At 45.5% G+C, this 12,762-nt stretch overlaps 1 protein-coding gene across 13 annotated transcripts in view; it reads left to right on the forward strand.

Annotated features, from left to right (window-relative positions):
- Positions 1–12,762, forward strand: part of SZT2 (SZT2 subunit of KICSTOR complex) — a 60,574-nt gene that overhangs the window by 211 nt on the left and 47,601 nt on the right. For all 13 annotated transcript variants that reach the window (XR_008748938.1, XR_008748939.1, XM_055814933.1 and 10 more), the window contains exons 2-9: positions 122–247; positions 406–579; positions 926–1,096; positions 3,012–3,143; positions 5,229–5,388; positions 5,842–5,948; positions 6,143–6,353; positions 7,408–7,578. Coding sequence is in view for 11 of the 13 variants with exons in the window: in XM_055814933.1 (XP_055670908.1) it covers positions 122–247; positions 406–579; positions 926–1,096; positions 3,012–3,143; positions 5,229–5,388; positions 5,842–5,948; positions 6,143–6,353; positions 7,408–7,578 (1,252 nt within the window). In the remaining 2 variants the exon portion in view is untranslated. The remainder of the gene's footprint in view (positions 1–121; positions 248–405; positions 580–925; positions 1,097–3,011; positions 3,144–5,228; positions 5,389–5,841; positions 5,949–6,142; positions 6,354–7,407; positions 7,579–12,762) is intronic.

The following is a 12,762-nucleotide window of genomic DNA, read 5'->3' on the forward strand; positions in this document are numbered from 1 at the left end:
GGGCTGGCGGTGAGGGGAGGCGAGGGGTGCGGGGCCGAAGCAGTCTGGGGGCGGGCGGCAGGGCGGGGGCAGGCCCAGGTGCCCCCCGGGGGTGACCTGGGTCGCTGTGCTCCCGCCGCAGGTGGAGGAGGCAGGGCATGTCTTCCTCCTGATGAAGAAAGACTATCGCATCTCCCGCAACGTGCGCCTGGCCTGGGTCCTCAGCCGGCTCCATCAGGTCATCTGGGCAGTGCCCGAGCCGGAGCTGGTGAGTTGGTGTCACCACGGCCCGATGTGGTGGAGCAAGCTGGCTCCATGCCACTCACGAGCAGCTGGAGCCTGCAGAAAGTTTTAACCCAGTTCCCTTCTCTGGTTTTTCCTTTGGCTTGGCTTGACATTCTCTCGTGTACCGTTTACTTGTTACAGGTAAAGTCAGAAAATGAACTTGATGTTCTCAGCATCCTGCCTAACGGGTGGCAGCCAGACGAGCCCGTCCAGCCCAGGCCCTATCTCCTCGTGCCCTCTACACGGGTCACCTTCCTGGCCCGCCAGTACCGATTTGTAATTGAACTTGACCTGAGCCCTTCCACAGGGATTGTGGTAAGTGCAGAAACTGCCTCTTTGGGGTGTTCTGCATTGAAAAGCTGGACGCAGTTCTGTTTGCTGAAAGGCTTATTCCTTTCTGTGCTAGTTTGAGCTTTTTCAGAAATCTTGCTTTTTGCGGGAGGGAGGCATGCAGCGCTCCTAGCTAGGCAGCTTAATGGCAGATCCTGCTTCTCTGCTGAATGGTCAGTATATGACTTTGTAGTTTATGGGGAGCTGTCACTTTAGTCCAGCTGCCATTGCAGAAGGGTGTTTGCTGTTGGCTCTGTGTGGTGGGGCAACCAGCAATGAGACTGAAAGTCCTAGAAGATGAAAAAGCCCTTCCCTTTCTCTGTTTCCGTAGGATGACTCAACGGGGGAGATAATTTTTGATGAAGTGTTTCATGCCCTTTCCCGATGCTTGGTGGGATTGTTACGACCCTTCCGTATCCCTGGTTCAGACATTATCTACCAGCCAGAAATCTTTGTCACTATCCAGGCATATTCCTCCATCATTGGCTTGCAGTCCCATCAGGTAAACTTCTGCCTCTTTTCTTGGCACGGCTCAGTGTGTGAGCAGCTCTCTGTATGGGCTTCCTGTGAGCCCAGAGAAAAGTGGTGGCATGTGGTGGCTGGGCTCTGTTATCTGCAATGCTGCAGATTTGTCTTATTGAAATGTGCAGCCTGGTGCAGTGGGGAAGCTTACGTGAGCAACTTCTCTTTTCTGGGTAGGAAGCGGAGGTCTCTCCTGGGAGAGCAGAGCCCAGCAGAGCATGCCACTCACAGGTCTCAGAGTTGGGCCACAGGGAGTATTTCTCCTCATGTTGGATGTGTGCTTCTTGCTGTTGTTGTTTTGTTGTTGGTTTTTTTTAAATCTATTGACTGATTCTTTTTGGCCTGTTATAATTAGCTTGAAGCATTCAAGAAGATCTGGTGTGCCCAAAAGCTTGTCTGCCTCCTCCAACTGTGTAGTAATGGTTTATTCAAAGATAATTGCCTCTTTCTACAAGCCTGGCTGTCTTTTTGCACTGGTATGAATCTGTTTCTGCTTGCTGGAGAGAGCAGCTGGCCTCAGTATTGAGATTATCAATGAGATTTTACTTGAGCCAGGGCAGGTCTGTTTAACAAATTGAAGTCTGGTTTATGGTGCTGGTGTGATTTTTGAAGTTTATGCTTGATCCCTTCCACCTCACAGTATTTTCACATTATTTTCACATTTCTGATGGTGGATTCAGTCCCTTTGCTAATACCAGGAAAAGTGGATGGTAGCAGGAAGAGCCTGTTAGTCTGTGCTTGTTCCCTCCTCGTCTCTCCTCAGCCTGCCTCTGCCCAAGCCTTCTGCGAGGCTGCAGCCTTTAATGGTCTGTACAGTGCTTGAAGAAGGCGGCCCTTGCTTTGGTCCATTCTGAGGTCCAACCAAAGTAAGGTGCAAAGTAAGAAAGAATGCAGGAGTTTCTCCATTTGCCAGTGATGATTTGTGTATCAGCTTGTCCAGCTATCCTGCAGATGCCATCGTGCTTTGCAATCAGTGTCTTCCTCTCTGTATGCCAAATTGGGCACTCTGAAATTGTTACGCTTTTCTTTTTTGGATCTCTCTGAAGACCCATTTATTGTATGAGGTCAGGAACTGTAATCTCTGGGTACAGCTGCATAAGCATTTTGTTCCTTTTACAGAGGAGAAGGCATATATGTGTATCACTCAGCCAGGAAAGCCTGTCGATATTGTAATAATTTACTTTTCCCATGATACTATGAGGTCTTGCCCGCCTGAGGTTGAGGGAGTAATGTGGATAACGGGCAGCATCCCGCCCATCTGTTGAGTTATTTGTGCTTTGTATCTTCTTTGCCTTGTGGTTCTGGACAGAGATGGCCTGCACAGTGGTGGCGTCTGTAAACGCAAAGGTCATGCCTGTCAGCTTGGGGAGTTTCTGTGGTGGCAGGCTCACTCAGCCACATCACTCAGCCTCTTTTGTAACGTCCAGTCTAATTTTTTCTTTTCTTTATTTCAATTTTCCATTCCTTTATCCAGCCACTTACTGGGAGATAATTGGATCAGTCTATAGGTGAGTTAGATTAGAACAAACAGACCTTCCTTAGAAACATAAAACCAGAGTTAATGGCTTGTAACAAGAATCCCACATCACTTTCTCCTGACAACTGCTTATCCTAAAAGAAGGCAAATGAAGTAAAAACTTCTTTCCCAAGAAGGAGATTTGCCAGAGTGGTGTGAGCATCTGCTGTGGAGTGCACTGCAGATGCCACGAGACACCACTGCTTGCAGGCAGTTGGCCCTGAGCAGAAAAAGTGAGAAGAAGCCTGTGCTCTACTTGTACTTCGGCAGGGACGTGTCTGAACTTCACCATGCAGAACTCTGTTCCTGTGTACCACTTTGGGGACTGGTACTACAAAACCTTACCTTGATGACTTACACATGTGTGTCCTTGGGCCAGGTACTATTCCAGGGCTGTCAGCTGGATGAGACAAAGCGAGAGGCCTTTCTGCACCAAGTTTACACGCAGCTATGTGCCTTTGAGAACAAAGTGGCAGAGATGCTCCAGCAACAGTACGAACCCAAACCACAGGTGAGGAGGGCAGAGGTGGTGGGGGTCTCTTGGCTTCCTGGAGATTTGCACTCCTGAGACCCCTCTGGGGTAGGGTGGCAAGAGGAACAGCGGTGTAGGTCTGGAGAAGCTAAGGAGTTTGTAAGGTAATTTAGTGGGATCCAGTAATGAGACATGAACACTGAGGGAAGCAGAACCCATAAGTGTTTAGAAGGACTGATTAGAATGGTTACCTTCCCCAAGATTATTGTGCAGTAAAGCAGCCTGACTTTTTGTACGTTATGGGACAAACCGTAGGATGTGCTTTCTCTCTGAAGAACATGGTGGGAGAGGTGATTATGACTGTCCATATCATTAAACTATAAATGTCTGTGAATATGCCCTTGGCCCTTGTTACATTTATTGAATAAAAATACTCCCTTGTTACCACAAAAACTGAACAGCAGGTGCAGTTTATCTGTAGTGCAGATACTTGAAACTGCAGCAGATGCTGTTTAGTGGCTACAACTGTAGGTATCAGGAAGTTAATGATAGCACTATAAAATACAACTTCGGGTGAAATTAGAAGTAGTACAAGTGGTACTTTGTAGTGATTCAGGATGTCTATGGATTTTTCGTTAAGATCATCTCTCCTGATCTTGGAAATGAAGAATGTGAAGGTTACACAGTTGTACTGCCATGTTCAGGTAGCAGTCACAACAGTATCTGTGGGCACCCTTCTTGCAGTCAAAGGTATTATTGGCCTAGCTGAGGTTATTTAGTCCTTATTTAGCATTAGTTATTAGAGTTTGGGCAAAAAGGAAAAAGAAGTCTCAAAATAAGATGAGCAAGAAGCTGCTGGTGAACTGCTGCAGTTGTATGTCTGAAGGGCTTAAAATCTTGTATTCTACCTGAAATTTATATCTTTGAATGCTAAGACACTCAGTCCTGGAACAGAAAGAAGATTGCAGGAAGTAAATACCTTTACCAATGCGTTCAGCTGGTGTTTTTGTAGTGCTTTGTATGCATTCCTGCTTGATGCAGTATTTTTCTCATGGTAAACTACCCTATAACTTCTTCCATGCAAATGGGGGAGAGAGACGCGCTTACAGGCCAGAGGGACTGGCAAGTCCCGCCACAGGCTCTAGGGTGGAGGTAGAAGGCCCCAGGGGAAGGCAGGGCCTGAAACTTTTTTTACTTTTGAAGTTGCATTAGCTGTATCATTGTCAACAAGTGTCTGAATTTAAGGCATCTGGCAAATTAAAATGATGGATAGTCAGTTCTTTTGCTGACAACCACAGACTGCTCCCATTTGTGCAGAACAAAAGTTTAGTTCTAATTTTCTTTTCCCAGCTCCGGTCATTTGTAGTTTTGCAGGGGAGGGTCTCACCCATTCTGTGTATTTGCTGTAAAAATGAAGCAATAGTTCATTACAGGGCTGAACTGCTAGAGCCTTCTGGAGATGAGGGGACTATGAACACAGTAGGTTCCTCACCAGTGCAATTATACAAATTTCAGGCTTTGCTTGGGGGATATTTTTCACAGAAGATGCAGGAGAAGCCTACCTGCATTTGCTTATATCAACACTGCATAAGAAGTGCTGTTTGAACAGAGTTGAATATATAGGTGCTAGACATAAGGAGTCCTTATGGGGCTCCTTACCCTCTCTGCTACAGTGTTTCATAAGTGGGACATAGCTGAGTTTGCCTCCTCAGCATTTCTGGGCTTTATTTGAGTAGATGCTGAATAGCTGCAGTTTCTACTAAGTGATAAGGATAAAGGAGTTACTTTAATGGGGATCTGCTTTGCTCTGTAGAGGAGCTTTAGTGATCCCAGAAACCGTCCCTTCTTTCCCCTTCTGTGAGAAATCAGCTTGTAATAAAGCTCTGAGCATATTGTCCCCTTCCTCCACTCCTAAGCAGCCTTGCCCAGCTGTTCTAAGGGGCCCAAGTGACCAGGACTTTGAGACCACCTGGAAATTAAAGCTAGAAGTGGAGTCTGCTGAAGTGCTCCAGGGCTGTGGTACCATGGGACTGCTAGACTGTGTGGCAGAGTGAGAACTAGAGTCAGACTGAAGTCTGCCCCATGGGGCCTTGTGGTTTGATTTTTTTTTTTTAACTTTTCCAGGTGGATTTGTCACCCCTGAGCCAAGAGAGCCCTGGTGATGTGCAGGAGTCATCTGGGAGGAAGCCCAGTGTGTCTGTTGTCACTGCTGATGTTGGCCTTGTCAGCATGGTCCGGCAGGGGATCCTAGCACTGCAGCTGCTGCCCTCCAACTCCAGCGCAGGTTGGCTTCGTCCTCTGGGTTGAAGTTTGCCCAGTCGTTTATGAAAGACTGTGTTTCTCCTGCCTTAGGCTGAGAATTTTATAAAGGCTGGTGTGTGGACCCTTCTGTCAGCAGCAGCTTTTGCCCTGCACTCTGTGGGCAAATTGTGGTGGTGGGAATGGGGAGAGCAACACTGTGCCACGTGCCACATATCAGCCTCAGGGAGTTTGTGGTGAAGCACAACTGCGACTTGCTCAGGACAGCCCAGGGTGTGCAGATCTGTGCCCTGCCTCAGTGCTTTGCTGTATCTAGTCAGGAAGTTTGCCAGCTCCAGAACGCCTTGGAAGCTCCAAACCAACCTCAGGATTTTCCTTTTTACTTTTGCCTTGCCTAAATTTTCTCTCTTGTGGATATATTGGGAGAGGGGTAGTTGGTTGAGATGGAAGATGCGCTAAGATACTGTCTTGTTTACAGGTATAATAATAATTACGGATGGTGTGACTAGTGTCCCTGATGTGGCTGTGTGTGAGACGTTACTCAACCAGCTCCGCAGTGGCACAGTGGCCTGCTCCTTTGTACAGGTATGTCTGCTGTTAGCAGGGAGTGTGGGGAAAGCTGCCTGCCAGAGGGAGGAAGGTGGGTTATGGTGGTTGTTGTTGGCGTTCACCTCCAGAAGGGAAAAGGGAACTTCTTTGCCTGTTTGAGGCCTTTACTGGTCCTCTGCCTTGTCCTCAGCACTGCTGTACTCTCTCAGGTATCTTTATCCATCCTGTAGGTGGGCGGAGTCTACTCGTATGATTGCAGCTTTGGCCACGTTCCCAATGTAGAACTGATGAAATTCATTGCCATGGCCACTTTTGGTGCTTACCTGTCCACATGCCCTGAGCTGGATCCCCTGAGCCTGGATCTGAATGTGTATCACAAAGCATTTCTGCTGTACTCCTTTCTGCGTACTGGGGAGTCCTTGAATCCAGAATACTACTGTGGTGAGGAATGTGCATGTTTCTCCTTCCAGCAGATGGGTGTCTTACAACACCTTTCTTTGGGAACTTCCCCAGGCTTGGTTATGCTGATACTCTTCCTCGTCCCAGAGGGGACGTGCCTCTTGTAGGCTTTGGGCACTATCGGGCCATGGAGCATCATCTGTGACTCGCCTGCTAGTTCCAAGAACCAGGTGGATCAGAGAAAACTAGTGTCCCATTTTGCACCATTCCCCTTTCTGTGGACTTCACTTGGCAAACTGCAGTTAGGCCCGCTGTGTTGGAACTTGAAAGCTGTGAGAAGCTCTCATCCAGCCCTTCCTGTGCACGGGCTAGCTTGCAGATTGGGACGTTCTGGAGAGCTTGTCCTCATCAGGCTTTGCAGATGGCAGTTTGGATTGAAAAACTAGACCCCTGAGAACCGTACCAAATGCCTCTCTTGGTTGTTCTTATTTTGTGAATGTTAGTGACTGAGAGAGTGTGCCAGGAGAGATTAGTTACCCATAAAACATGGAAACACCCTTTCCTGCCCTGGCAATACGCTGGTGCCATCTGTGCTTTGTTTAACTTGGCAGCAGAAGCTGCGTACAGTGACAAGTTTGGAGAGAGCTGGCATGGGACTTGGAAGTATTGCATCTTAAGAAGATAGGTGTTAGTGGTTTAAACTCAAGGCTTCTACATCCTGATACCTTTTAGAAAGTACCTGGGAATTCAGGGTTTTCCAGGGAAAGGGGTAAAGCCCAAAACCTTGCTATGCATTTTCTGCCTGTCTAGGTTAATGTGTAACTCCAACACGTGCCTTGTCACAAAGGCTGTCCCAGAGGAAGCAGGGCCTGACACCTGCCCCTGCCCCTCTCTCAGGCCTCTCGGCCGTGCTAGTGGGCCTGTTTGCTGTGTTGCAGAATTGGGAGTGGGTGTAAGTGATGCCTGAAGGATGTACTGTTCTTCAGGCCAGCGAGTGTTCCTGGCAGCTTTTGTAAAGCATTTTGGGAGGGCTGTTGCTGTAGGATGAAGAGCAGGGGAGTTGTTCCGTCACAAACCCCATCTCTGCCATTTGCAGTGTCCCAACACAGACTGTTCAATGAGCACCTGGTGTCTGCGAGCAGCAACCCTGCTCTGGCCATGAGGAGGAAGAAGCACACTGAGAAGGAGGTACATGCTGACCTTGTGAGCATTGTCTCAGTCCGGCTGCGTGAAGGCTACAGCATCCGTGAAGTCAACATCACGAAAGGTGACTGTGCTGCTTTTGGGGGCTGGAGGCTCAGACAGAACTCTGTTCTCAACTGTTTAGAGGAAAGTGCATGGTCTGCCACCTCAGCAGAGTGGCTGGTATTGTGGAGGAAGGAGCCGTTTTCTCCAAACCCTGAAGTTTGTTTTCATGAGTAATTACCTGACACAGGACTGTCCAGTATTGTTGTGCAATTGTGCGCTTGCCAGGCTAATCCACTGTGGCTGTAAGTGCCTGGGGAAGGATAGACAGACTGTGACCCTCTGTATCTTGGAAATGAGTCCCCACAATTGCAAGGAAACTAGTGACAGAGCTTAGGGGTTTGCAGAGTTTTCTGAGATTTCCTCTATATTTATGCTTTTTTCATCCCTTTCTAGTCCTTGGTGGACTAGAGCTACATGCACTCCAAAATACCAACACAAAGGTGAGCCTTTTGGTACAACAGATTTTATGCCTCCAAACTGCAGTCTTCCAAAGGCAGAAACTGGGGGAAACAAGGATATTGTTAGGTGAAAATGGCAGATCAGTCAGGACTATATCCAATACTAGAAGAACATAAAACTATCCAGTGGTTCTGTTCTCTCATTTGACTTGCTAGAGATAATGGCACCTGGAGTGTGAGGACTAGCTGCTGAGTAGGGACCCTGAGGGGTTTGAGTATCCCAAGGAGTGCCCGTAAACCCTACCTAGCTTTCCATCTCCACCTGTGACTAGTGGTAGTGCTTTAACTGAAAGGGAGATGAAAAGATCCAATGCAAGTTATGAATTGCAAACAGGAGAAGAAGTTACTATTGACTGGCACAATGACCGACAGAAAGCCTGGAGGGAGGATGGGATTCTTAAAACACAGTGTAAACATATATGGTGATCCCGTTATTCTTTGGGGGATATTAGTACACAGGATATGTTTTATATCAGAAAATCAGAGTCTGTGATAAAACTCCAAAATCATTCCAAACTTGCCAGATGATGTTTCCGTGAATTTACTGTGGTCTGCCTTAAAACTGAGTGGATATCTTAAGCCAGTGCTCTACTTGGAAGATTGTCCTGGGGTTTCATTGCTCTTCCTCTAGCTTCCTTTCTAAACTCACTCAGACCAGATTAGACCTGTATGACTTTAATAGCCTTAATTAAGTTTATCCTCCTTTTCTGGCATTGCCCAAACGTATTTAAGAACTATGCCTTTCTCCTTGTAACCTCTCTTCTGAGCAAGTTAAGCAAGCCAGTGTTTCAGCCTCCTTTTGTAAGGGCAGGCTTTCTGTTCTGTTTATTCATCCTAACAGCACTTCTTCCCCACCCCCACCGCCCCAGCTGTTTGCCTTTCACAGTTTGGACTCATTTTGCTGGAAACAGTTGATAAGAGTGTTGGTAAATGTGGTTTTATCATTGCCTTGTCAGCAATGCAAATACTTCTCTGCCTCTGAAGTAAAAGACCGTATCTGATAGACCAGGAGTCACATGAGCTTTCTCCATGATTGTATTGCATTCCTAGCGCAGAAATCTGTCTCTTTCGTGCACCTTTGAGCTGATTAGTCCTTGGGGGTGTTTTATTGGGTTTTGTTTGTTTAGTAGTCCCTAAATGTGCTGTTCCTCAAATAGTAGTACTCTGAAGTTGATCTCATTCAATTCAGCTCTCTATTCCTATGTGATGACTAGGAATTGCAGTTCTTTTGACTTGATGCTTTTTTCAAATGGCATGGATCTAAACCAGCTTTTTTGGGAAGGTTGCTAACAATTATATTAAGTGGGATAATTTCTAAAGTTGGTCTTCCAGGAATAGTCCTAATTTCTTGTTTCAAGAGCTTTCTATTAAAAGTAAGAATCTGTGAAGGTTCCCATTGAGACAGCTCTTCTAGTAGCAACTGCAGATTGCTTTCACTAATCTGTAGGTGTGACGAGATCCTTCTCTTAAATCCATTCTGATTAGGTCCATTGCAGTCTCCTTGTCTAGGAATGTCTATGAAACAGTCTTTAACAAGTCAGTTCCTGTCCAAGCTGTGCTCAATGTTGTGTATTTTACCCTTCTGTGCACCAGTTCACTTAGAGCTTGGACAGTGCTGGAGAAAGAGCCTTTCTTTAATCTGGCAGGAATGATGAAGTAGTCTTGGTGACTACAAAGTCCTATATGGAAATGCTGGAAGATGTAGCAGGTGTGAATCATTCGAATAGCAATCAGACAAGTTCATGTTGTACCTTTTTGCACAAAGGTGTAGCTACAATCTCTGGCTCAGGATATCATAAAGCAGTAAATTCCTGGATTCTGGAGGAATGTATCAGAAATATCACCACGTTCACCACGCTCCCTTTACTTTCCCCTAGGTATCTTCCTGCTGTCTTTTAGCCCTTGGAATGCTAAATGGATTGGTGTTCTGTTTTTACAAGAGCAGAGAGCAGAAGAATAGCAGCACTGGATCAGAGTTACCTTCTGTGGTGACTAGCTATCAGCAGGTGCACAGGGAAGAGTAAGAATAGGATAACTGTACACAGTATCTCATTTCTCCTTTTTTCTTCCCTTTGAGCACTCTTTAGGCCCTTGCAGCTCAGGGGCTCCCTGAGCCAGAAATACTTCCTGTGTATTTTGATGAAGATTTTTTAGAAGGAATTTTAAAATGAAAATGTCTGACCTATCAAAAATACAGTGTGTATTTCTGTGCCAGCCTTCAGAATAGCAGCAGATGATGTTACTTTGGAAAGGGTAAATGCACTGGGGAGCTGCTGTCTGATCAGAAAAATTGTTGAACTAACGTCTTAAAGTAGAATTTATGAAAGATCAAGACATTTAGACATTCAGCATTGCCTCTGCTAAGGAAAAGCATGTTTGGCTAATTACGGCTTTTTGGGCCATTCTGTAGATAAGTGTATAACAAAGAACAGTTAATTAACCTGGATTGCCAAAAGCTTTTGCCAAAACTTGCAAACTAAAGGCTGTTAAGGAGCCAGCTGGCTGTGAAGCAAGAGGAAAGAGTGCAGTTGTGGACTTTGACACTGTCGCTTTTCTGCTTCACTTTGCCAAAGGCAAAATAGAATAAATAGCTAGCTTTGTGCTCAGAGTTGCCTGGAGAGCTTGTTTGTGATATTTAAAAGTGCTCTGGTTACCCTCCCTATTTGATTTTTCGATATTTAGGCATTTAGAAGGCTACTATAGTTAGTTAGGCATGCAGAGGTGCTTGCGAAAGGGGAATTGGAAGGTACAGAAGGGAGAGAAGCTGTAGGTGAGAAGCTTTGGAGCCATGGCATATAATAGAGCTCAGCTCTTCTCCTGTTTCTTTCTGGGACAATGTCAGAGGATTGCCCTTTGCTAAAAAAAAAAAACAAACAAACCAAAAAAACCATCACTGACCATTTTGTGTTGCTGTGTGTTGAGGAGAGCCTGGAGGACATTTTTTCAAAACCTCACCTTCCTCTGTGAATCAGTCCAGTGCCAAAAATGGCTGGGCACGAGCTGGCCAGTGAGAGTGGCTGTTCCCAGTGTCAGGAATTGGGAAGACAAAGTCAGTTTTCTGAAAACCAGGGCTGGACTTTATGGAAGAAATCAAAGCAGCAAAACCTTTTCTTAGCTATAAAGTCAAGATGCAGAAATAGATTGCTTTGCAGTAAGAACAAGCTAAAGATTCATCTAGGTATGACTTAAGCTAAGTAAATATTTTGCCTGTGATTTTAGTTTTGCTTGTGTTGGATTGTAGGAGTGAAGCCAGAATGACTAATGGAAATACAGGTGGAAGTAGGAAATACTTTCATTAATGATCTGGGCAAAAATGTAGGAATTTGCTTATCATGTTTGCTGTAGATGAAATAGAAAAGCTTTGTTATGAGAATGAAAATATTGTGTGGAAAGCAGTGGATGAGCACTAAAATGATATGAGTGAGGTGACAGTATGAAATGGAAAGAGACAAATCTATAAATACTTGTTTAGTCTCTCTGATAAACTAGATAATCTTCATATGGGAACAGCAGATGGTACAGCCCTGGCAAATACATTTATAGTAATGGATAGCACTTACTATGGAAAATATTAGTGACCTTAACTAAAATCCTAGCAATCCCTCCAATGAAATACAGGTGAAATACAGCACACACCTTTGATCATCTTCGTTCGGGAATGATGAATTCTTGAGGTGCAGGGAAGTCTGGGACTGCTAGGAGGAATGGATATTCTGTCATAGGCTGCTGGCTATGGCTTAGTTTAACCTGCACAGTAACAACTGAAACTGGGTAAGGTTTTCTTGCCCTAGCGCACGCTCCTTGTCAATGTTATGGAAATGAAGCTTCTCAGAATAAAAACAATTTAATCAAAAGAACTACCAAGCATGAATTGGCATGTGGTCTGTAAGGTTTCTTCTACACATGGCAGGGGAAGAGTACTCTGATGGAGCCTCTCAGCAGGGGCCATAGGTGCAAAAAGCAAGATGGCTTTAAAATGGAGTGTAATCACCCTGTGAAGGGGATAGCATGATGTGCCTATGACAGCAGCAAATGCAACTCTGCAGGAAACATAGGATCCAGGCTGATGACCTGTTCGGACGGTTTCCAGCACATCCAATCACTTATCTCACAAATGCTGCAAGTCCGGCAAACTATAGAGCAGGCTGGACATCAGAATAGATGATTGAGCAGCTGAAACAGCAGCATGGCACTGTTTTAGAGTCATGTGTTTCCCTGGGTTGTTTCAGTACAAATAAACATGCACAGTCAGCAGGAGTGTGACAGTTTTCTGCTCTTCTGGCTCAGTGAGGCTTGCTGTCAGGTGTTTGTGTTAATCTTGCTAGAGATGCAATGGCCCACTTAAAGAAAAAGGTAAAAATGTACAGTTTGAAGGATGGGTGAATATTCGTTCTTCTTAACTTTGGGAGCAGAAGAGGGTAAACTTGGGTCGTGAATCTTGATTTAGGATCCTGCCAGCTGCGCCAATTTGTTGCAAATGAGTGATTTAGATAGCTCAGAGTTACCATCAAAGGTATTGACAAAAGTGGTTTTAATGTGAATTTATAAAAGTGCAACTTAACAGAGTTCAGTGGCAAGGTTCATTCTGTTACTTACTACATGGAAGAAACATACAAAGTAAAGTTGAGTTAGAATCAAGCTAGAATGATTTACACAGAGACAGAGATGCAGAAGTGTAAAGGAGACCCTCCCACTGAGTTGCACCGTTCAGACTGGCCTCCCTTTCTAAAACTCCTGGTGGAGCT

Source organism: Falco peregrinus, chromosome 10 (assembly GCF_023634155.1).
Source record: "Falco peregrinus isolate bFalPer1 chromosome 10, bFalPer1.pri, whole genome shotgun sequence".
Lineage (NCBI taxonomy): Eukaryota > Metazoa > Chordata > Aves > Falconiformes > Falconidae > Falco > Falco peregrinus.